Genomic DNA, 25,768 nt, shown 5'->3' with positions numbered 1-25,768 from the left:
CCTTGCGATGCCCTCCTATCCCAGATTAACCCCTTCCATACGGTGCCGCACACGTAGGCGTCATGGACTTAGATCTCGGTGGCAGCAGTCAATGCCAGCCGTACGACGTGTCGTAATAATACTCGCATCATAAAATATAGTCACCGCTTATATCGATCGTTCTCTCTTCACCCGTGAATTTTGATAACCATAGAAAATGTGATTACAAAAGAATTAGAAAGAATGTCATTATGGAGGGGCGACTACAATAAATATAATCAAGACGCCGATATGGCAGCCTCGCGAATACACTCGCTCCCCATGACGCCTACGTGTGCGGCACCGTATGGAAGGGGTTAAAAGATCTTTTATCACTTATATTCACCTTCAGTGACATGAAGACCACAATCAAGTCAGCTCCTCATTGTTTCTTCAACAATGGCAGGTTTAATTCTAGTCCCTCCTCATACAGATTATCTGCAAGGCTGGAAACCATTCTGTTATAATTTTTTGTGTTGTCTAAAGCTTGCTTATAACTTTCATTTAATGTCATTGCTACTTATTCCAATCTAGGGTAGACTAGAGTCTTTATTATTATTTCGTTCATCATCCATTCATGTAGTGAAAAGCCACCCACATCAAAAGTCCCATTAATCCACACATCCAAGCACCTCTTCATCCTATCATTTTTCAGTAGTGAAAAGGTTAACTCTCATTTATTCACAAAGGACCTATGCAAATTTCTGTAGTCATGGGATATTTCGTAAGGTTTCCCAGCACAGGATGATTTGATAAATGGAAAATTTCGTAGTCCCTGGTAATATTGTACATACATATACCAAGGCTTTTTCCCCCTTCCAAGGGAGGTAGCCAAAAAGGGAAAGGCATAAAAACACTCCCACCCATTTCATCCCTAACTACACTCCACACCCCTCCCACCCTTCCTCTCATCTGAGCACCTCCTGGATGACGGGTCATCCCTGCACCCTGCCCACCGCCCTGGGTCAGAAGCAGTGTCGCAAGACACAGTACATCCACAGCGAGGCCGCTTCATTTAATCGGCGACCCCCCCTCTCCGTCCCCCTTTGCATATAAGGCGAGGACGGGGAGAAATCCCTTCGGGCTGCGTCAAAATCTACTCACACACACTACCCCACCCCCCACTTCCCCGCCCATTCCTCCTCATGCAGTCACAACATCATCCATATACAACCATTCTCCACTCACCTCTGTCTTCCGTCCTCTCCCTTCCTTCCTCAACAGACATTCCCCTCTTCCCCAAAGCCCCCTTCACCCCATCCATCCACCTCATCCTAGGACGTCCCCTCATGTTCACTCCCTCCACATCTGCCTTCCATACCTCTTTTACTAGTCTTTCTTCACTCATTCTTTCCATGTGTCCAAACCATCCTAATATTCTTTCATCAACCCTATCTCCCAAATCCTTTTTCACCCCTGTTCTCCTCCTCACCTCCTCATTTCTCACTCTATCTAGCCTAGTAACCCCCACCATACTTCTCAGACACCTCATCTCAAACACATTCAAACTCCTTCTCTCTTCTTCTCTTATGTTCCACGTTTCTGCCCCATACAGTGCTGTTGGCACAATCACTCCTTCATACAGTCTCCTCTTCGCATCCATTCCCAAATGTCTATTCCTCATTACACTCTTTAAACCACCAAGGCATTTACTCGCTTCTCTCAATCTACATTCTACCTCCACCTTCACTCCACCTTTTCCTGCTACACTTGCACCCAAGTATCTAAAACTATCCACTTCCTCCAGTCGCTCTCCCTTAATGTTCACTTCCAGTCTACTGCCACTTTCACCCCTTGTACATCTCATCACCTTACTTTTACCCACATTTATCTTTAGCTTTCTTCTATCACATACTCTCCCAAACTCTGCCACCAGCTTCCTCAATCCCTCCTCTGACCCTGCCACAAGCGCAATGTTGTCTGCAAACAACAGCTGGCTCACCTCCCACTTTTCTCCATTTTCTTTAACCATCTCCAATCCCTGACTCACTACCCTAGCATTCACCTCTCGCACCACCCCATCCATGTATAAGTTGAACAGCCAGGGCGACATAACGCATCCTTGACGAAGTCCCACCTTTACTTCAAACCACTCACTCTCTCCATTTCTAATCCTAACACATGCTCTACTACTCTCATAAAAACTCTTGACAGCTCCCAAAAGCTTTCCTCCTATCCCATAAATCTGCATAACCTCCCACAGTGCCTTTCTGTCTACCCTATCATAAGCCTTGTAATAATATTGTAATAATATTGTATGTTAGGTAAATAGATGCAGCACCCAATTTCAAATTTTGAGGTATTCAGTATCACAAAGTATATGAATACTGAATATTTTAACATGACATGAAATGCAATAGCCATAAAATGATACAACATGAGATGGTAGATAAAGCTATATACAGAGTGTCATGTTAATTCTGAGTGAGAGTATATCTTATAATTCAAATATGATTGCCTTTCCAGCACCCCCACCATCTGTGTCTGAATGTAAGATGGAAGGAAGGACATATACCACTTTTGATGGTATAGTTTACCAGTATGACATTTGCAACCACACTTTTGCACAAGACAAAATTAACTACAGCTGGGAAGTTAATGGTAAGAATTGAATATTTCAAACATACATTTTATGTCAGATATTATAAATAAATTTTCTACATGTAAGTAATCTCCAAATTGTTGTGGGCATTTGGTATCAATAAACCCTGCACTATGAAAAATGTGATAATAGGATTTAAGAATTAATGGGATGCCTTTAGGGTCATTTAACCATATATTCATCAAGAAAATATTAAACATGAAATAAACCTGTGTTTGGTTAACACATATATAGCTAATTCAAAAGAATAATAAGATATTCCTTATACTATGTTATTGACTTCCCTTATGTAGACTGCATGTTAACATGTAGTCATCCATAGGGCACCCCAAAAAATCCCCACAGTATAGAGAGTCTTTTGGGGGTACCCCTATGGACCAGAGTGACATATCTTTTATATATTAAAAATCTCTACTCACAGAGGAATGTTGATGCTTTTGTAGTACAGATGCCCCTCCTTTATGTTGTTTCCTTGAACTTGTCCTTTACCCTTCTATACTTCCACTTCCTTTCGATCCTACAGTGAAGGAGGAGGAAAAATCTACTACTATGTTTCCTATGTGTGTTGTTAAAGATTACTAAGTGAGAGATGGAGTGATGGTGCTTTTTTGTGTTCCTCTAACAAAAAGTCAAGGCATAAGAGGGTCTGGAAGGTGGACGTAAATCAGAAATCTAGTAAATGGGTCATTTAATGTGTGTGGTTGTGACAGAGAGAGAGAGAATATTTGTGGTAAGGAAAATGAGTGTGTTAGTGCTAAGTGAAACTAAGTTGAATTGGAAAGGGTGAGTTTAAGAATGGGAGTGTGGTGGGAAGTGTGTTAAAAGTGATGTGGGGGTGAGTGAGGGAAGAAATGGCTCTACTGATTAGTGATGAGATAGGGAAGTGCATGGTGGAGTGGAGGGAAGTGTCTTTAAGGATAATGTAGACAAAGGTGAAATTAGGGTGGGAAATATGGGTTTTTGTGAGGGCATACAGTCTAGGTAGTGAGAAAAGTGACAAAGAGATGCATATGGATCAATATGAGTGTGTGGAGAGTTTTGTGAGGAATGTAAATGTAGTGGTGTTGGGGAACCTCAGTGTTAGAGTAGGAGATGAGCCAATATATTGAGTAGTATGGAGGTTTGGGAAAACAGTGTAAAAATTATAGTGGAGAGATGATGTTGGAGCTGTGTTTAGAAAGGGAGTTGATGATAGCATGATGTTGAACACAGTGGTGTTTAAGAAGAGGACCAAGCAAAGGTATACATGGGACAGGGGACTGCAAGAGTATTTTTATGTTCACTAGAAATCTATGTGTAGGACTTCTAATCTAACTGTAAAAGTACTGATACTTTTAAAACATGGAAGCATCTGTGAACAACTTGACATGACTTGTAGTATTTAGGAGTAACACTGTGATGTTAGAAATTATTTTAATTTTCTGAAAGTATTTAGAGATATGACTCATTATTTCTTTGAAATATGAGATAAACACACATGTGAATAGAGATACACACGTAAAGTATGATAATAAAATTGAATATAATTTTGCTTCCAGTTGCAAAAAAATGTGAGTCGGGAACATGCCACCGCTACATTGAGATTAGGCAGGATGACCACTATCTTACCATTACCAAATCCCTTGCCATTGAGTATGATCTACAAACCTATTCCTTGCATCAAGTAAGTCATCCTTTGCTTTCTGCAGGATTTGACATTTTGTATGTCTAAAGAAACATATGTATCCAATATAATTAATATGCTCTATATCCTGATATTAGTATGTGATATTATCTTGGCTCAGTAACTGATAAATTATACATACAGGCTCAAAAAATTGGATCAAACTACCGGGCCTTCACGTTATCTCGTGTAGGAAACTCTATTATCTTTGAATCTGCCAAATATGGATTCTGGGTTGAATGGAATACACATATGGATGCAGTTATTGGGGTAAGTTTGATTTTTTTCTTTTACAGTGTATTATGAATCATTCCTCTTACTGTTAAGCTTTCTAAAACTGTAGTTTTGATATTTATGTAACAAAAATTACATAAGCCTGGAAACCATCTTGTTATGTGTCATCTTTATTTTTTTCCTTACTCTGTTAATACATAGTAGGACTTATTGTAAAATTTGTATTAGATTATGTTTTAATCAAAGTTTGCACATCCAACTTGATTTAACCCATTGTGCTCAGACTTTCTTCATTATGCTAATGTAATTATGTTTTTTTTTCACTTCTCTCTCATTTTCAATAGTTACCTTAGACATTTTTCTTTTACTTCATTAATGATTCATTTTTTTTTCTTTTTTAGTATGGGGGTCTTTGGTATATAGAAACAATGAATAAAGAAAGATGAGCAAAAAGTGTGGAAGGCAGTGGTGGATGGAGTGAACTTAAGGGGAAAACTGAGAATGGAATGGATGCATTGGGGTGAAGGGTGCCTTTGGTAAAAGGGGAATGCCTGTTGAATAGGGAAGGGAAAGGGCGTGATAGAGGAAGGTATGAGTAGAGAGTGATTGTGAATAGATGGCAGAACACTCACAAATGCCAAGAAACATCAAAACAACACCCAACTATTTATATCACCAGTAATGTGCACAGACATTGCAAAGGGCAGGTGCTTTGGGCTGGAAATTGGGCACTTCACTCTTTTGTATTATTCGTATTTGGCAACTATCTGGTAGGGTGCAACACCATTTTCCATATAATTTCTGAATGGCAAGAAAATGGAAAAAGCCTGTGAGAAATAATTTTTCATTCATTTATATATATTTTTGTGAAGTTGGGGCACAGGGCAAAGGGGCAGGTGCTCGGGCACCCCTAGGACCCCTGCCTCTACATGGGCCTGTATATCACACACAAATACTCCATTATCTTCCTCCACAACCACTACATACCTGCCTCCAGAAGTATATCCATAATCATGAGCACATAATTAGGCTATGAATCTTCTCTTCCATTTGATCTCTATACTCTTAAAGTGTTCAGTATAAGATCCCATGAAGCCCCTTTTTTTCCATTCATTTTTCCGAAAATAATATCATTCCTTTACCTCCTTTTTTTATATCTCTTAACCCAATATTTCTGTTCTCACTTTTCTCCTCCACTTAGTCATTTTCCTTAGTGGAAATTGGTTGGCAACTTTTCATCATTATTTCAGTCTGTGTTCATCTTCATAGACTCATTTTTAGCTTACTGTTAATAGTCCTATAAAACAGTTTAGATTTATCATAGCATGTAATGTTAATACCTTGGTCAAAGTGCCTCTCTTCGTATCTTTGGGTTCTTGTGTATTTATTTATATCTCTTTCACATTCTTCCTTTATTCTTTTGTTTCTTTGTTTTCTCCAAGCCACTTCTCTGACTTTTTTTAGGGGTTATGTCAGGGTTGTATGATTCTGCATTGGTTGTTTAATTTTGTATGGATGGATTTAAAAGTAGTGAGTAAGATTAGAATGATGTGGGATGTGAATCAGTTGTTATTTGTTGATAACCCTACATTTGTTGTTCTCAAGCAATACTGAAGAGACTGGTGACTTAGTATGGTAATGTATATTTATTTCATACAGGAATAGTGAAACCAATGACAAGTACCTGTCTAAGGTACTTTTTGGGGGCACTTTTATGAGGGGTCTTGTGGGTATACTGTAGCACCCAGAAATTTCACTCATCAAAAAGGTTTATGACTATATTATTGCACGTAATCAGGGAATCATTTGCATTACACTGAAAAGCAGCAGTATACACAACTAACAGCCACCAGGGAGGTCAAGTGTACAGGTTCCAATTACGGTCTCAGTGCAGAGGTGAGGAAAGGCATCCAACATGAGCAGTGATTTACAACTGCCAAAGCCAAAGTTCTTTTATGAGGCACTGTCCCAGCCCTGATCAAGGAAGTTGGTGATGTAAAACCAAATTAAATCAAATCAGTCATCTATAATTATACAAGTAGAAGCATTTGACCACAATAATGGAAAAATTCACTCCTCATAATTTTTGCATATAGGTGACAAGCAAGTTGCTGTACAATGTGAATGGTCTTTGCGGACTTTATTCGGGTACATCTAGCGATGACTATGAAGGACCAGATGGAGAACAAGTAGTTTCCTCACAGGAGTTTGGAGATCTCTGGAGTCTTCAAGATGAAGAATGTGAAGAGGTACCCTGTCTTGACACAGTGCAGGTATGAAGTGAAATTTGTTTTATGTACTGAAATAATAATAATGAAAATAAAATGTTTGATAAACAATTAGAGAACAGTTCATGAAGTACATGTTATTTAACTGATTTTGTATATAGTAAATGGTAGGCTGTATCACAAGATTTATCTTTGGTCTTATTTTTTCATATAAAATTAGTTTATCCTACAAGTATGGAAGAGGGCAGCTTCATTCTAAAGTACATGCATTTTTTTCTTTTAGGAAAGAGCAAAAGAAGAATGCAGGGCATTGACTACATATCCCTTTGAACAGTGTTATGAGAATATTAGCTCTGAAGCTTTCTTATATCACTGTGCTGAGCTTATTTGCCAATGCACAATATATGGGGAAGATTTTGAAAAGTGCAGATGTGGCATACTGTCAAGTTATGCAACTGAATGTATGGCTTCTATGGATAATGATGAAGACTTATATCATTGGAGATCTGAACACAAATGTGGTAAGCACTCATCTAATTGTACTTTACAAGACTGGGATTGGAAATGTGGTGCCCTATCTTGTTACTTAGAACTACATTTCTGTTGTTTGAATGTTACCATTCCAACATACTCATATGAAATACATGTAAGTTTTTGACATATTAGAATTTCACTGGCAAAACATTAATTTGATCTAATGCTGAACTTTATTTTTACCTTTGATCTAATGCTGAACTTTATTTTTACTTTGGCTACCTCCCTTGTAAGGGGAAAAATCCATTTGTATATGTATGCATGTATTATTGTTATTATTGTTATTATCATTGTTATTATATTTTTTCAGAGCCACCAAAATGCAAAGGAGATATGGAATACCATCAGTGTTATGATATGACAAACTATAAAACATGTGACACATTGATGGATAAAAGGTATGTAATTACTTATTTTTCTCTCTTGTAAATTGTGAACAATCAATCATTTATTGAATCCATATTTTGATCCTCTTTCATGCAAAAGACCCACATTCCCAAGGAATCCAACTATCACCACTGGATTAGCCCATAAATCACTCATGGAAAGTTGAATTGTAGTAGCCTATTGCATGAAATGAGTGATTGTAGGACAGCATGAGATAAAAAAAAGTTTAGTGTCTTCTGTATGGTGAGCACATCTGGAGTATATTGTGTTTGTTTCCAGGTCAGTTCTGTGTTAATATTGTTTTAAAGCTGGGTGATAGTGAGCTTATATAGGCCAATGTTACTCTTATGAGGCTTGGAAGAGTTTCTCTTTTGGCTTTCTAATAAGGATAATTGTTGCCATGAGTTTCACTGACTGAAAAAGTGAAACCCCACAATAGCAAGCAGCATTCCTTAGACCCTTCTATAGAAATGTCTAAGAAGAAATACCAGGTTTTTTGGCTACTATATTAGTATGGGTGTGTTTGTGTGTCATTATTGAGAAGGAGGAGTAGAATGGTTGTCAGATGTCAGCTGGTATGTGTGCAAGTGGGAGGTCCCAGGTTTGATTCCAGGGCAGTACCAGCTTTGCAGTGCCACTTCCTACCCAACATGGTGCAGTGAGTAGGATCCCACAGAAGTGCACATTTCTGGACTGGCAGAGGCCAAGGGAAGGGAGATGTGTGAGTGGTCAATTGAGGCAACTGTGGTGTAATTGGTAAGGATGCCTGTCCAGACAGTGGGAGGTCCCAGGTTAAATTCCCAGGCCGTGCCAACTTTGCATTGTTGCTCCCTACCCAACATTATGTGAAAAATTGAAGGAAAGCTAGTTAAAATTAATAGAGAGAAGTCTTGGACATGGTCCAGAGACTAAGTGCCATCCTATCAGGGGTGAAATTCTAAATGGAGGTGAGGGTGTTGATTGGATCTGAAAACAACTGGTGGGGAGATGGTTCTCTTTGATGTCAGTCACAGAACCACCCTATACAGGTACCCATAATTGTTCCCTTCTGGCTTTATGTTCAGGGGTATCCAATTTAATGTTTTGTTGGTCTGAGAATAGTGTTTGGTCTTTGATCTCTGCATTTACCTAATTGTATTATCCTGTAGACCCATTTCTCTCCTTTCCACCATATCTAAACTGATGGAAAGATTAATCTTAGAAAGGATTAGAGCATACATGCCTAATTCATCATATCAACATGGATTCAAAGACGGCTGTTCAACCAACACATAACTCAAAAACATCACGTAACAAGTATTGGAGGGCTTCAATGAGAAAATGCCTCCTGATAACTGTGGTTCCCAGCCTTGCAGATGAAATTTACAGAGGTCAAATGCATGGACCTCTCATCATTGAAAAAAGAGAAAGAGGTATCTACTTAATTGTACATACATACATATGCCAAGGGCTTTTACCTTCTTACAAGGGAGGTAGCCAAAGTCAAGGCATGAATCCAGTCCCACCCATTTCATCCCCACATACTCCACTCCCATTCCCTACCCCTCCCTCCCTCTTTTTCTTGGCTCCTCCAGGATGACAGGTCATCTCTGCATCTCACCCACTGCTCTGGGTCAGAAGCAATGCAGCAAGACACAGTACATCCATATTAGTTAATTGTATCTACAATAAAGTACTGTAAATGCAGTTAGCTAAATACCTGTTTCCTTTTTTTTTTTATGGCAGGTCCAATGTTTTAATCTCTGTAAATTTTACTTGCAAGGCTGGGAACTAATTAGGTTCCTATTCTTTGCACTCTCTCAACCTTGTTTATATTTTTACTTTATGTGGAAATGACACCACCACTGCATATTCGAATTTAGGGTGGACCAAAGAAAAAGAATAGAAGAGGCCAGTCTGAGGTGGTTTGGTCATATGAGAATGGATGAGTGCTGGGAGTGAGAGAAAGGGTAGATCACAGAAAAAGTAGGTGAGTGGGGTGAATGAAACAAGAGCTCATGGTAAAGATATTGAACAAGTAAAGATGTGTGTGAATGACCGTGTTGGAGTACAGTGCAAAGACTATGGCAACAATTCATTCCATGAGAGGAAAAGATGAATTGGCAGTTATTGCTGGGAAGAAATAAGATGCACTTTTCACATGATTTAAGCTGGAAGGAGTAAAATAGGTGAATATGATAGTAATGAAAGAGAGGATGTTCCTCCCCATGTTTGTCCACCATGTTCTTCAGGCAGTGGGTAATCAGATAAAATAATAAAACTAGTGGAATGGAAAATGAAGTATGAGTAATTAGATGAGAAACAGGTGGTAGATACAAAATATGAGGAAAATGGGAACTAAATTTATACACTATTAGGAAAAGAATGGCTCTTGGAATGAGTTATCTATGTCATAGATTATCTGCACTTTGGAATTGAGATTGAATTTACCCGGTAGATGGTGATTATCTACAGTGTGTTAATCAATATTGCATAATGATAATAAGATTACTTTGCAGTGAGGACACTTATGTGGATACCAAGAAATGTGTAGAAGGCTGCTTCTGTCCCCATGGAACTGTTCTAATGGACGAGGACAAATGTGTTAAACCAGAAAAATGCAGAGATTGTAAGTAATAATGTTTTTTAGTTATGTTTCCATATTCTCTAGTAAATAGCCAGCATTTAACTACTTGCTTATCTATCAGTATATTTTCAGCATCTGGCATATGGCTTGGAAATGCCTGTCAGTATGTCAGTAAGGTTTTCCTTTGTCAATCTATCCATATACTAAAAGGCTTCTTCTGCTCTACAAAGGAGGAAGCCAGCCAATGCATGCACCCTCTTCCCATCCATCCAACACCCATAGCTTCCCCTCATCATAGCTCTTTGTGGATGAAGGGACATCTTGTGACCCCCCCCCTCCCCCACCACCACTTGGAACAAAAGCAGTGAAGTAAGACACAGCACTTCCACAGCAGGACCTGACATCCTAAGCTGGTTTACCTCCACTGATTCATTTACATGGAAACCCTCCCTCCTCAACCTCTTGTGCATAAATACAGAAGACAAGGAGAAATCCTGAAATCCCTTTAGGCCACATCAATTTATCAGCCATTCATAACCATTCTCCACTCACAACTATTTTTTGCTCTCTCCCTTCCCTGTTCAACAGACATTTCCTTTTTATCCAGGGCTCCTTTCACATCATCCATCTATTTCATTCCTTAGTCTTCCCTTCAACTTCACTCCATCTACCCCTGCCTTCCACACTTTTATACTAGTTTTTCCTCACTCATCCTTTTCATATGACAGCACAACCTTGATATAGCCCCACTTACATCTCAAACCACTTACCTTCACCATTGCCAATCTTAACACAAGCTTTACTACATATGTAAAAGCTTTTGACTGCCCTTAACCACTTCAGTATGAGTCAAATTCTCGCGTGCAGCATCGGCTGCCATATGTATGATGCATCACACTACTTGCATTATAGAATATAAAGTCACTGCTGTATTACTCATTCTCTTTTACTCTGAGTAATAATAAACACAGAAAACATGATCAAACCAGTTCACAGAATCTGGGGGTAACTCATGTACAAAAAAATATATATATATATAATCTAGATGCTGAGACTGGCATCCTCATATACCCACTTGTGCCTCATGATGTCTACATAGGCATCATCATACCAAAGAGGTTAAAAGCTTTTTCTCTATCTCGTGCATCTGCAATGCTTTCCTGTTAAACCTGTCATGAACCTTCTCTAGATCCATAAAAGCCTCCAAAAATATCCTGACCTTTTGACAAAAACTTCTCACATATCTGCCTTAACAGAAAAAATTTGATCCTCATACCCTTTTATTCTTCTCATGTTCTATTTAATTAACACTCTCCCATGTGCCTCTCTGACTATGCTAATCAAATTTATCCCTCTAAAACTATAACATTTTTTATATGTCCCTTTTTCCCATGTGAAGCAGGACTATAGAAGCACCCCTATAGTCCTGTGGCACATTTCCCTAATATAGGCACACTTTAATCAACCCCACCGACCAATTCACTGTAGCAGTTTCTTACTATTAGACACTCTGATGACTGGGTCATTACAAGCTCTCCTCATTTTCAATGCTCTTTATACCTCATCTTTCCCTATATCCCTACATTTTTCTTTTCCATCACAGTCATTTTTCTAACTCCTCCCACTGCCACCATTAATCATTCCCTAACTTCTTCCACAGTCAGCAATTTTCTAAAATGCTTGACTCATCTCCTCCTTACCACTTTCACTTTTATCAGCATCTGTCTATGTGCACCCTTCATCTTTTCCTCTGCCTGACTCACACACCCTTCCCTCTCTCTCCACTTCCTTCCAAAGCATTTTATTGTTCTTTTCAAAATTCTGTCAAACTCCTGCCCCATTTCACATCCACTATGCTCTTTGCCTCCCTTGCATTATGTATACTTCTCTCTTCTTCTTGTACCTCTTACATGCTTCCCTAATTTTACCTTGCAGCTTATCTTAATACACTTGGTTCTTCACATCTACTACTGCCTACATCCTACAATTCATTTCCTTTTCTTTTGTCTACATCCTAAAATTCATCTCCTTTTCTTTTGTTTCCTCCTACCCTTCTCATTACACACAACATCTTTGTGCAATTCAGGAGATGACTGAGGATGAGATGGATGGGGTAAAAGGGGCATTGGGAAAGAGGGGGATGTTTGTTGAGGAAGGAAAGGAGAAGACAGAAAATAGGGGTGAGTGGATAATGCTTGTATGATGCATGGAAAGGAGTGGGTGGGGGATGGGGGTTAGGGAGTGGTTATGTGTGAATATTTTGATGTAGCTCAAAGGTATTCCCAGTCTCCTCTTTTTCTATGTGAATGGATGAAGAGGGGGGGACTGCCAATTAAATGAAGCAGTCTTGCTGTGGATGTGCTGTGTCTTGCTGCATTGCTTCTGACTCAGGGCAGTGGGTGAGATGCAGCGATGACCCATCATCCAGGAGGAGCCAAGAAAAGAGGGAGGGAGGGAGGGGTGGTGAATGTGAGTGCAGTGGGTGGGGATGAAATGGGTGGGAGTAGATTTATGCCTTTTAACTTTGGCTACCTCCTTTGTAAGGGCAAAAATCTGTTGGTTATATATATGTATGTATTACTTTCTCCTTGAAACATATCCATTCTTATACTCCTACTTTTCCTTTATCTCTCACCACTTCCCACACTTCCCTCAGCTTCTGATATTCTTTCTCCTTTTCTTTTCCATTCATATTGTTTTTTCTCAGCACCTTTCTACCTCTCACCCTTTTCTTACTCTTCCACTATTTTTTATCCTTTCTCACTCCCCCTCTACCAAAAAATTATCTGACATTCATTCACTCTCTCCTCTGAAAACATGAGTGTCCTGAACGCTTCCAATCCTTTGGGTACCACTACATAGTCCATTACTGTCCTGTCAACCATGCTTCAACCTTATGCTTGGCTGTCATCAACTCCCTTTCTAAACATATGTCTAACATCATCTCTTCACTAAGATTCTTACTACTCCATCTGTTGGCTCATCCCCCACTCTAGCATTGAGGTCTGCCGACACCACTATATATTCCTTCCAAAACTCTCTAAACACTCAAGACCTTATGCACTTGACAGAAATGATTTGATTAAAGTGAGATAAGAGAAAAACAAGAGGACATGAAAAGAAACTCAAAAAGGATAGTTATAGAAGAGATCTGAAAAAGAATAGTTTCCCACACAGAGTGGTAGATATCTAGAATGAGTTGGAAGAGGCAACAGTGTGTGCAAAAACTATACAAGATTTTAAGAACAAACTTGATGCTGAAAGATACAAAGATGGGTCACTACGAGCATAGCGCTCTTCCTTTATAATACAACTAGGTAAATGCAAGTAGGTAAAATACTTGCAAAAGCCCACATCTCCCATCCATGTTTCACTTTCACCCATATTAATCTTGGAGACACTTCCCTCTACTTCACCATGCACTTTCCAATCTCATTACTTATAAACAGATCCACTCCTTCCCTCTTTTGCCCCTTCAGACACCCTCCCCACCACACTTCCAAACTCAAACTTACCCTTCCCCATCAACTTAATTTCACTTAATGGTAACTCAGCCAGCTTTATCCTCACACACAACCATGCATGTTTAACGACCCAATTATTATGGATATGGTTTGAGTCCTCCTCACAGACCCTCTTATGTCTTGGTTTTTCATAGGATGAACATATAAAGAGCAGGATCCGTAACCCATTACTCCATCCCAGTTAGTCACCTTTTATAAGACATAGATGAAACATGGTGGCAGAATCCTTGCCCTCCATAACACAGGGGATCCAGAAGAGGTAGTCATAGAAGTGGTAAATGAGAATACAAAGGGCAGTAACCAAACTGGTTTCCAGCCTGGCAGATAAACCATATAAGGAGAGAAAGAGATGATATTGTTACAGTATTCAGGCTGCTGAAGGGGAGAGACTACATTGACAGAAGAGATCTCTTGATTAGGTATGGGAAGGCTTTAAGGGGTCATTAGAATAAATTGAGAAAAACTAAATGTCTGAAGGATGTGAAGAAATACAGTTTTCCATACAGATGCATAAATACTTGAAATAGCTTACAAGGATGATATACCCCAAGCTGGAACAATACATGAATTCAAATATCTATCTCTCTATATACCAAGGGTTTTTTTCACCCTTACCAGGGAGGTAGCCAAGTTAAAATACATATACACATTCCCACCCTTTTCATTTCCACCCATTCCACTTCCATCTGCCACCCTTTCCTCCCCCTCATCTTAGCTTCTTATGGGTGACAGGTCATCCTTGTAACCCATCCCCTACCCTGGGTCAGAAGCAATGCAGCAAGACACAGCACATCCACAGCAAGGCTGCTTTACTGAATCAGCACTCCTCCCCCCTCTCTGTTCCCTCATGCATGAAAAGAAAAGATGGGGAAAAGTCCCTTTAAGCTGGATCAAATATCATTCACACATAACCACTCCCTGGACACCCCAAATCCTCCATCCCTGTCCCACTCCCTTTCCTGCATCACATTATCATCTATACAGAGCCATTCTCCATTCACCCCTATCTCCTGCCTTCTTTCCTTGCTCAACAGGCATTCCCCTCTTCCTCAATGCCCCTTTCACCCCATCCATCCATCTTATCCTCAGTTATCCCGTCAAGTTCACTCCATCCACCTCTGCCTTCCACACCTCTTTTACTAACCTTTCTTCACTCATTCTTTCCATGTGTCCAGACCATCTCAATACTCTTTCATCAGCCCTATCTGCCATATACTTTTCTAACCCAGCTCTCCTCCTCTCCTCCTTATTTCTTGCTCTATCCAGCTTTGTTACCCCTGCCATTTTTCTCAGACATTTTTACCTGAGACACTTTCAGACTTTTCCTCTCTGCTTCTCTTAGATTTCAAGTCTCTGCCTCACATGCAGGTGCGGATCCAGGGGGGGGCTGAAGCCCCTCCCCCAAATTTGTTCTTCCATGAATCATTGTATGGATCATGTATTTGCCCCCCCCCCAAAAAAAAAAAAAACCAGGAGGTTGATGTTCGTGTGAGATCCCATGAACAATGCTGTGTGTTATTAATGTAATTTAGATACTTTTATTAACAGGTTCAGAAGTTCATACACGTTTTTGTTTGTATTTCTGTTTTTTAAAGCTACTTTTGTTTTTTATTACTTCCATGAGTCCATGTGCACTAACACTACACACGGATCCTGCAATAATTTCTCTCTATGCGAGAGTATACGCGTGCCAGTGCCTTATCACTGACTAGCACAAGCGTGTAACAATATAAAACGAATATACATTCTATTATATATGTCTAAAATACAGAAAAATCTGAAAAAACATTATTAAGTTAAGTATACCTCAGACTTCTGATACATCAGACTACTCAGAGGAAGGAATTCAGGCTAGCCCCCCCCCAAATTTTTATCCTGGATCTGCCACTGCTCACATGTATACAAATTCATATATGGTTCCAACTTGGGCTATATCCTAATGTTTCAATGATCATGCTTATGTTTGAATTTAATATATATTGAATTCAAATATGAATATGATAATTGGGAAATAAGGATATAGCCCAAGTTGGAACCATATATGAATTTGAAGCCAGGTATGATAAATTGGAGTAAGAAACAAGACCCTGCAAGTATTACTCCATTCTTATGCACTACAATTAGGTAAATATAATTAGGTGAATACACATTTTGAATATATTTCATGCTAATTATATGTATTTCTTGTTTTCTTTCAATTTTAGGTGTTTGTGAAGGTTTTGGTGATCCACATTTCACTTCATTTGATAATTTGGAGTACATTTTCAATGGAAATTGTACATATGTTGCTTCAAGGGATATCAAACACCATGGCTCGCATGATTTTCAGGTAATTTTATGATAATAAGTGTATGTACTGTGCATGAGGGATTCACTGCTGAAAGTTGATTAGAACAAGAATAATTTGTAACTTTAGAAGTGTTTTTTAACTACAACTTTTCATTTATCTTGATCATGCTACACTTTTGCAAAATATAAGTAATTAGGAGACTGAATTGTAATTAAACAAAGGTATAAGACTTGACCATAGATGCTGGGGAACAAATCTGGATGATAATATTGCCCTGATTACCTCATGTTTATCATAAACATATGTTCCCAGATGCATATTTCTCATAGCACTTTCCAATCCTCCAGGACATTTACTTGCTTCTCTCTCTGCAATTTACCTCCACCCTCACTCCTACATTTCATAGTACATGTGACCTCAAATACTCTCTCTTTTAAGATTTGAGTACAAGCAACTTGCTTGCCTTGTACATCTCATTCCCCCACTTTTACCTATATTTACCTTAAATATTTTCTTATTGCACACCTTCCCAAACTCCATCACTAACTGCCTTAATCTCTCCTCTGACTCTGCCACAATTGCAGTGTTGTCTACAAAAATAATTGGCTCACCTATTTCTTTCCACTCTCTCCCAACCATCTCCAATACCCTGTCCATTACCCTCACATTTACTTCCTGTACCACCCCATCCATGTACATATTGAACAACCATGGCAACATGACAGTGCTGATGCAGCCCCACCTTTACCTCAAACCACTCTCTCTCTCTCTCTCTCTCTCTCCATTTCTATTTCTAACACAGGCTCCACTACTGTTGTAAAAACTCTTGACTGCCCTTAACAGCTTTCCCCCAATCCCATATATCTGCAATACCTCCCACAGTGCCTTCCTGTCTACTCTATCATATGCCTTTTCCAAATTCATAAAGACCCAGAAAACATCCTTACTTATTGCCAAAGCCTTCTTACAAATCTGCCTTACCACAAAAATCTGATCCATACAACCCCTACCTTTCCTAAATCCACACTGTTCCTCAACAATTACTCCCTCTGTTCCTCTCCTAATCCTTTCAATTAAAACCCTCTCATAAGCCTTTCCAAATACATTCAACAAACTGATCCCTGTAAAACTATTACAATCATGTTTGTCCCCTTTTCTGTTGTGTAATACCTTCAGTATAATGAAATATGGTGTAATATATCCTGAGAGTAATTAATTTGTTTGGGGAGGATTTGTAAAAAGAAATCATATACACTTTTTTCTCTAAAGAAGTTGATAATTTTTCTTTGAGGTGTGAGAGGTGACACATATATTCTGTGGGATGAGTTTGTACACTTTAGAATCTATACCAGTGCCTGTACCCATTGATATTTCAGGAAATTTTCTCGTACCCCTATCCAATACAAATGCAATGCAAACATATGAAAAGGATTAGTGATACAAACCTTGTTTTGCTTTCTTATTGTAAATGTACAGTACCATGCACTAGAAACTAAATTAAAGTGTACTCTACCACCCAACACTGTGGGACAAGGTTTATACAATTGTTGGACGAAGAATAGAAAGAATAAACAGGGTGGCGGAGTATTAATAATGACTAATAAAGATTTAAATGTAACAAAAATAACTGAACAAGAAAATAATGTAGAATCAATTATGATACAAGTTGAAAGCAAATATATGAGGAGCATAAAATTTCTAGTGGTGTATGTGCCCCCCAAAACACAGTCCTGGACAGAGAGTGATCATTCCAAAATATCAGAAGATACAAAATACAAATTAACTAATATACTGAAGGACAGAGGAAATATAGTAATTATGGGTGACTTTAATTCAAAAGAAATATGTTGGAAGGAAATAACAGTGAAGGGTGGAGAGGAACTCTGGGGCAATGTCCTGCTCGACATGACCATTGAATACACAATGACTCAGTGGATAAAGGAAAATACCAGATATAGAGGTAGTGAAGAGCCATCAAGGCTGGATATAATACTTACGACAGAGCCTGAAATTGTCGACAAAATTGATTACAAAACTCCGATAGGAAAGAGTGACCATGTACTAATAGAATTTGAGTTGAAAGAGCAAATGGATCAAAGTAGAAATGAAAAACATAGAATAGGAAGACTAATGTACAACAAAACAAATTTTGAGAAACTCAAAAAATTCTTTCGCAACGTGAACTGGGAAAAATTCCTAAATGAAGAAACAGGGATGGAAGAGAAATGGAATATACTAAAAGAAATTTATAATGAGGGAGTGAATAAATACGTACCACAACAAAAAAAGGAAAGAACATACATAAAAAGCTGGTACAACAAAAAATGTAGTGAGGCTAAGGATAAAAGAGACAAAGCTTGGAAGAAATGGAAAAAAGACAAGAAAACAAGCAAATGGCTAATGTACATCAAACTAAGAAATGATTATGTAAAAATATGCAGAGATGAAAAGAGAAACTATGAAAAAAAAATAATAGAAAAATTAAAGAACCCAAACTATTTTACAGGTATGTAAATGGCAAACTGAAGAATAAACTAGAAATAGAAAAGCTGTGCCAGGGTAAATATGAATATACAGAAAAACTGGAAATGGCTGAAATTATAAACAACCACTTCAAATCAGTATTCACAATAGAAAACTCACCTAACTGTGAGGAAATAAAGAGAGAGATATCCCCCCTCAATGAAAGAAATAATTATAACACAGAAGGAAATCAGCAACCAAATCAAAACCCTTGATGCCAGAAAATCACATGGTCCAGACGGAATTGCAAATTGGATACTGGAAGAAAGCATGGAGGAATTAACAGATAGAATATACAATATAATTAAATTCTCACTTCAAGAAGGAAAGGTGCCACAGGACTGGAAGAATGCAAATTGTGGCTTCGCAGATTACTCTGCTACGCATAGGGGGTTAGCGTAACGAGTGCCCTCTTTTCTGGATTACGTAACGTAAACAACGCGGGGTTAAGGATCCACGGAGTACTCGTCGCTAACGTTTATTGGCAATAGAAAACACGACTTTCTCATCTTCACACAACAGATGCTGCCATTGAAACCATGGCAGCAGACAGTAATTGGGAGGAAGAGTAGAAGTAGTAGTAGTAGATGAAAAACTGTAAAACAATCCAGAGCGACGCTCGTTACTAACAGCTTTTATACAGAATTACAAATAATCTGAACATGAAATACGAGCAGCTTAAGGCTAAATTCATTATGACCTACACGAAACAATATACCAGATCTAAAACTAAATTCGGCTCAAAACTCACCGAGTAGGCCGCGAAGGGAGCGGGTATACAACTGAAGGCGTTTCAAACCACACTGGCTGGAGGCGTGACGTGACATCACACCACCGCAACAGGTTCTTACACACCTTCTTAAGTCTAATTCTTAAAGTGAACATTGTACAAATAATGAGATGCTATCTTGCAGCACAGCTTGCAGACAACTTACAACGATAGTATTCTTAAGCAGACGAAGCTTCTGCTCGCAGCATACTTAAATTAAACATTACGAAAAACAAACTTGAAAACCTCTTCCGAGGGGAAATGAGCCTTACGACAAAAAGATATGTAAACATGGGGATACACGGACATATAAAAAAGCCCCGTTACCTCTCGTAACGGCACACAAATATTGTACTGATTTATAAGGGAGGAAACAAGGAAGATCCATCAAATTACAGACCGGTCTCCCTGACAAGCACAGTAGTAAAACTTTGTGAAAAGGTCATCAAAAATAGATGGGTTAAACATTTGGAAGAAAAAATTATACTGAATCCAAATAAATTTGGATTCAGACAAGGAAGATCATGTACAACAAACTTGATCTGCTTCTACTTGAGATTATTAGATATAATACAAGAGAGATGGTTGGGCAGACTGTGCCTTTCTGGACCTTTCCTGACTGGGAGGAAAATAAGAGTAATAATTAGAGATAAATTCTCAAATTGGGAAGTAATTAAAAGTGGTGTCCTGCAGGGATCAGTACTGGCCCTGATCATGTTTGCCATATACATAAATGACATGGATGAAGGAGTAGTGTTATATGAATTTCTTTGCAGATGATGCAAAAATACAAAAGAAAGTAAGAACGGAGAAGGATTGCAACTCATTACAACAAGACTTTGACAAAATCTGGAAATGGACTAAAAAATGGGAAGTGAAATTCAATATCAAGAAATGTAGTATAATGGAATTTGGAAAAAGTAAAAACAGAATATCGAGAGATTATAGAATTGATGAAGAAGAGGTCAAAAAAGTAAACTCGTAAAAGACCTTGGAGTGATGATCAGCAAAGACACGACACCAGACAAACAAATTAATAAAATAGTTGGATAAGCCTACAATTTATTGAGGTCAATAAAAGTGGCATTTGTCTATTTGGGTGAGGAAATGATAAAAGAAAAATTTAAGTACACTAATAAGACCAAAACTCGAGTATGCAGCAACACTATGGACACCCAGTACCAAAAAAAAAAGAATATAAAAAATTAGAAAGAATACAAAGAGCAACAACAGAACTGGCACCAACTCTTTCCAAAATGACATATGAACAAAGACTGTCCAAATTAGAATTACCAACTCTGGAACAAAGAAGGGAAAGAGGAGACCTGCTAACTATCTATAGAATTATGAAAGGAATGGAAATCTTAGATAAGAATGATTTATTGAAATGGAACAATGGAAAAACAAGAGGACATGAAAAGAAACTCAAAAAAGATAATTACAGAAGAGATCTGAAAAAAAGCTTCCCACACAGAGTGATAGATACCTGGAACAAATTAGGCAAAGAAACAGTGTGTGCAAATACTATTCACGATTTTAAGAAAAAATTTGATGCTGAAAAATACAAAGACAGGTCACCACAAGCATAGCTCCCTTCCCATATAATACAACTACAGATTGACCTCTCATCAACAGACTAAAAGGGGGGTAATGGTGTCTGTTGATGTGAATAATGTGTTGATTTGGAGTGGTTTTTGGGTGGCAAAGTGATTACACAGCACTAAACAACAGCACCAAAAACATAGCAAAAACACCGCAAACACAGCTAATTAACGTCCGTTAATGAGAGGTCAATCTGTAGGTAAATACAAGTCGGTAAATGTCTTGTACCCCCAAATTTGAAGTTTTGTACCCCTTGGCAGTACAGGTATCACAAGTTAAGAACCACTGATCTATACACTCCTCCCAGCTGAATGATATTTTCTTGTTTCAGCTAGAGTGAAATGTAAGAAGTGCTTTCTTACTTGAAATAACCAATTTAGAATTTTAACCATTGCATTGGAAAGGCACATTTTAGATTTCATCCTAGTTAACACCTCCCTCTTTCATTCAGTTTAAGGAAACTATTTTCATAGGATTAATTGATAATGGGGTTGGGGTCACATAAGCCCTATGCTTTCAACATGAATGTTTATAAGTATTTGTTATTCTAAGAATAGCTAATCCTATACACATCATATTTTCTTCCAACAGGTACTGGTAACTACAGTCAATTGTGATGATGAAGCTGACACAACTTGTGTAGAAGGGTTGACCCTAATCTCACAAGGAAACATGTTAATCCTCCGTCATCTCCTAGGGGAAGAAGAAGTAGGTTTACTAACTTTGTAATCAACTATGTAATTTCAAATTCTGTGTGACAATTTAGATTATGAATATATTTGATAAATTCTTATTGGTACTGTACTCACCAACATAAGGCATTAAGAATAATAACAAGATGCACTAAAGCCACCAAAATAGAACACCTGCACACAAAAATTACCCCATAGAACACCTTATGAAAGTTATGGGTACACAATCCTTTTACGACACTGAATTTGTGGCAGGGTCAAAGGGTGAGTTAAGGGAATTATGATAGGGTTTGGGAAGGTATGGGATAGGAGAAAGTCAAAGTTAAATGTGGGTAAAAGCAAGATGATGAGATGTACAAGGGGAGAATATGGCAGTGAGTTGGAAGCCAGCTGTTAAGGAGAGAGGCTGGAGGTAGTGGATAGCTTTTGATATTTGGAGTTGCATGTGTCAGGAAAGGGAGGAGTGGAGGTGGAGGTAAATTGTAGATTGAGAGAAGCAAGTGAATGCTTTGGAGGATTAAAATGTTTCATGAGAAATAGACATCTGGGAATGGAAACAAAGAGGAGATTGTATGAAGGGATGATTGTGCCAATGGCTTTGTATGGGTCAGAAACTTGGAATTTAAGAGAGGCTGAGAGGAAAAGTTTGACTGTGTTTGAGATGAAATGTTTGAGAAGTATGGTAGTAGTTACAAGATTGGATAGAGTGAGAAACAAGGAGATAAGAAGAGCAGGGGTGGAAAAGGAGATAGGAAATATGGTTAATAAAGAGTATTGGGATAGTTTGGACACATGGAAAGAATGAGTTGAGAAGAACTAGTAAAAGAGGTGTGGAAGACAGAAGTGGAGGGAGTGAACATGAGTGGACTACTGGGGATGGGATGGTTGGAAGGGGTGAATGGGGCATTGTCTGCTGACCAAGAAAGGGAGAAGGCAGGAGATAAGGATGAGTGAAGAGTAGCTCTTTATACATGATACTGTTATGCAAGGAAGGGAGGGGTGGGGGATGGGGGCGTAGGGGTTGCTTATGTGAGAATGATATTTTGATGCAGCCTGAAGGGATTTCTCTCTTGTTCTGCATTAGGGAATGGAGAGGGGGTTGCTGACTACATGAAGAGGCCTTGCTATGAATGTGCTGTCTTGCTACATTGCTTCTGACCCAGGGCAGCGGGTGGGATAAAGAGATGACCCATCATCCATGAGGAGCTAAGATGAGAGAGAGGAAAGGGTGGTGGATGGGAGTGGAATGGGTGGGAGTTTAGGTATATGCCTTTGACTTGGCTACCTCTCATATAAGGGGGAAAAAGCTCTTGGTATATAGATAGATGGATAGATTAAATGAACAGGAACTGTTTGACACCAAATCTATTCATTGGGTGGAGTTAACAGGGGATGGCAAATGCTAGGTAGAAGTAGCTGACAGTAGTCCTCACTCCATCCTACAGATCTCTCTGAAAAAAACTTTGGACTGTTGTCTGTGTTGTATTGATGTGGGACTGTTTCTGTGTTTCTGGCTGAGAGTGGTAGATAGGGAGCAGTCATTGTTTATCAGCTCTCAGTGTGTGAGCAATTGTAAGAAATACAGCAGAAATCGATAGCTATCTTGGGACCAGTCTAAACACCAAGTGTCAGACCGTCATGGCTGCACTTCCTGATGGAGGTAAGGGTGGTTGATGGGTTTTAAAATGAATAGGTTAACTGTCCATCTTCCTGGCTCACCTCATGTAGGTACCTATCTTAGGTCCCAGAACTTTAAAATGAATCATTAAATCATTCAACAATATCATTGCTGTTGAAAATAGGGAACTATATTGTAGTACAGCTTACATTTATTTGATGAAGTGATGAACAAAAAAGGTAGATAGAAGGAAGATTCAGTTGGTACTGATGAGCTTGTAAAGATTTCAGTTAAATGGCAAATATTTTATAGATTTTGGTTGGGGAAATGACAAGTGATTATACTAAGTTGATGGGTGACCCCTGGACAACAAGGTCCAAACTCAGCTGAATCTTCTACCTTATGTCACATATTGTTCTGGTTAATGGTAGATGAGCTTTCAACTAAATAGAAATTTTTGTACTGAAGTGATTTAGAACTGCGAGTTTTCAATAACCAAATGGGTTTTTAAACAAACTGTATCATGTTTATATTAACTTTTTCATAGGTTAAAAAAGAGTATTTTTCTTATGTAATGAATAATACTTAACATTATTTTTCTACATGTGCTCTATCTTCTGCAGATCCATATTACCCACAATGATGAAGAAGTGATTGGCTTTCCTGCTGATCTAGGCTGGGCAGTGATAGAGGAGCATGTTACCAGCTTTTTAGTACTGGTGCCTTCAATCCAATTGGAGCTTCAGTATTTCATCTACAACTACCAGTACTGGCTTCGTCTGCCTTCACATTTCTATTACAATAGGACTGAAGGCCTATGTGGTAAGATAATCTAATTGGTCTTACACTCTAAACCAATATATTCATGTTTTAACCTTTCTTATATAATGTTTTATCTGTCTTGGATGGGCTATTTTATAAACTATACTTGTGTTCTATCTTAGCCAGGTCACATATATTTTTTTGTTTACTAGTTATTGTATATTTGCCAGCAAATACTCATACTGATTCAACAGAGTTATTGTGGTGTATATTTAGCAGTGGTATAACATAAGAAAGATTAATAAAAGAGGTGTGGAAGGCAGAAGTAGAAGAATGAGATGGATGGATGGGGTAAAAAGGGCATTGGGAAAGAGGGGAATGTCTGTTTAGGAAGGGAGAAGATAGGGATGAATGGAGAATGGTTGTGTATAGATGACACTGTGATGCATGAAGGGGAGTGGGTGGGGGATGGGGGTGAGGAAATATGTGTGAAAAAATAATTTGACACAGCCCAAAGGGATTTCTCTCTGTCTTCTCTTTTCCTGCATGAGGGGACAGAGAGGGGGGGGGGGCACTTATTTAATGAAATAAGTATGAAATGGTCAAATGCCTTTGGCTACTTCCCTTGTAAGGGGGAAAAGGCCCTTGGTATATGTATGTATAATGTATGGCAAGGATTTGGCAAGTGTGGAGTCAACAATAGCACATAGAAATGACCATTGTTTGATAGGCTCATATTCACCAATTGCTGCCAAACACCAGTTGGAATCATTACTTCTTTCCTGGATTTTGCATAATAAAACCTCACCATGTAGTAGGTTACCAACCTACCCACCTACAGATTTATTCTGTCCTCAAATACAACATTAGATAGGATACAACTATAGTAGTTTCTCAGGCACTTTCAGATAGTTTTTCAGTCACTTTCAAAGAGATATAGTGGAATCCAAGGATGAACTGAACCTCTCTTTTACATCTTTCCAATATGATATAATTTTGTCTCCTCCCTCATTCCTTTCTCTCCCATTCTTCCTTATCTTGCTGTCCTACCTCTTTTTTCTCATTTACTTCCACTTCTCTATCACTACAGATAGATATACCTGCTCAAATATTTTTGCTGTTTGCATATATCTTCTTCATTATTCTCTGGTATTCATTCATATATATTTTATATATATTTCCAAAAATATCTTAACTAGGTGTGACAATAATACGTATATATATATTGATTTCTGCTGAATTTACAGGTAACTGTAATAATGACCCAAGTGATGATACAGTTAGCAGAGATGGTGTTATCAATGACTCAATTGATGATTTTGCCTTGTCCTGGTTGGTCAAGAATCCTCCAACTGAAGTTCATCAAACAGAGGAGACATGTGTGGTTAGTGCTCTTTTGAAATCATCTTATTCTAATTATATTCTATTTCTTTTGTTTTAAAGCTTTGTGATAACTATGATAGAATTCAGAATGGTAAGGTATGCTATCTATATATCAAGTGCTTTTTCCTCTTACCAGGGAGATAGCCAAAGTCAGAATGCATATAACTACTCCCACCCATTTCATCCACACCCATTCCACTCCCATCCACCATCCACCACCCCCTCCTCTCTCTTTTCTTGGCTCCTTATGGATGATAGGTCATCCCTGTATCCCACCCATTGCCCTGGGTCAGAAGCAATGCAGCAAGGCACAGCACATCCACAGCAAGGCTGCTTCACTTAATCAGTGACACCCCCTCTCCTGCTCATACAG

General features: G+C 38.6%; 1 protein-coding gene across 2 annotated transcripts in view; it reads left to right on the top strand.

Moving 5' to 3' along the window:
• The window catches only part of LOC143018223 (hemocytin-like), a 184,722-nt gene that overhangs the window by 130,663 nt on the left and 28,291 nt on the right, over window positions 1-25,768 (top strand). For both annotated transcript variants that reach the window (XM_076173462.1, XM_076173461.1), the window contains exons 59-69: window positions 2,485-2,619; window positions 4,159-4,283; window positions 4,428-4,553; window positions 6,614-6,790; window positions 7,029-7,266; window positions 7,590-7,677; window positions 10,165-10,274; window positions 15,961-16,085; window positions 21,532-21,648; window positions 23,874-24,072; window positions 25,260-25,396. In XM_076173462.1, the coding sequence (XP_076029577.1) occupies window positions 2,485-2,619; window positions 4,159-4,283; window positions 4,428-4,553; window positions 6,614-6,790; window positions 7,029-7,266; window positions 7,590-7,677; window positions 10,165-10,274; window positions 15,961-16,085; window positions 21,532-21,648; window positions 23,874-24,072; window positions 25,260-25,396 (1,577 nt within the window). The remainder of the gene's footprint in view (window positions 1-2,484; window positions 2,620-4,158; window positions 4,284-4,427; window positions 4,554-6,613; window positions 6,791-7,028; window positions 7,267-7,589; window positions 7,678-10,164; window positions 10,275-15,960; window positions 16,086-21,531; window positions 21,649-23,873; window positions 24,073-25,259; window positions 25,397-25,768) is intronic.

This window comes from Oratosquilla oratoria, chromosome 34 (assembly GCF_046742065.1).
Source record: "Oratosquilla oratoria isolate Oo_2021 chromosome 34, ASM4674206v1, whole genome shotgun sequence".
Lineage (NCBI taxonomy): Eukaryota > Metazoa > Arthropoda > Malacostraca > Stomatopoda > Squillidae > Oratosquilla > Oratosquilla oratoria.
This window is presented reverse-complemented; position numbering and strand designations above follow the sequence as displayed.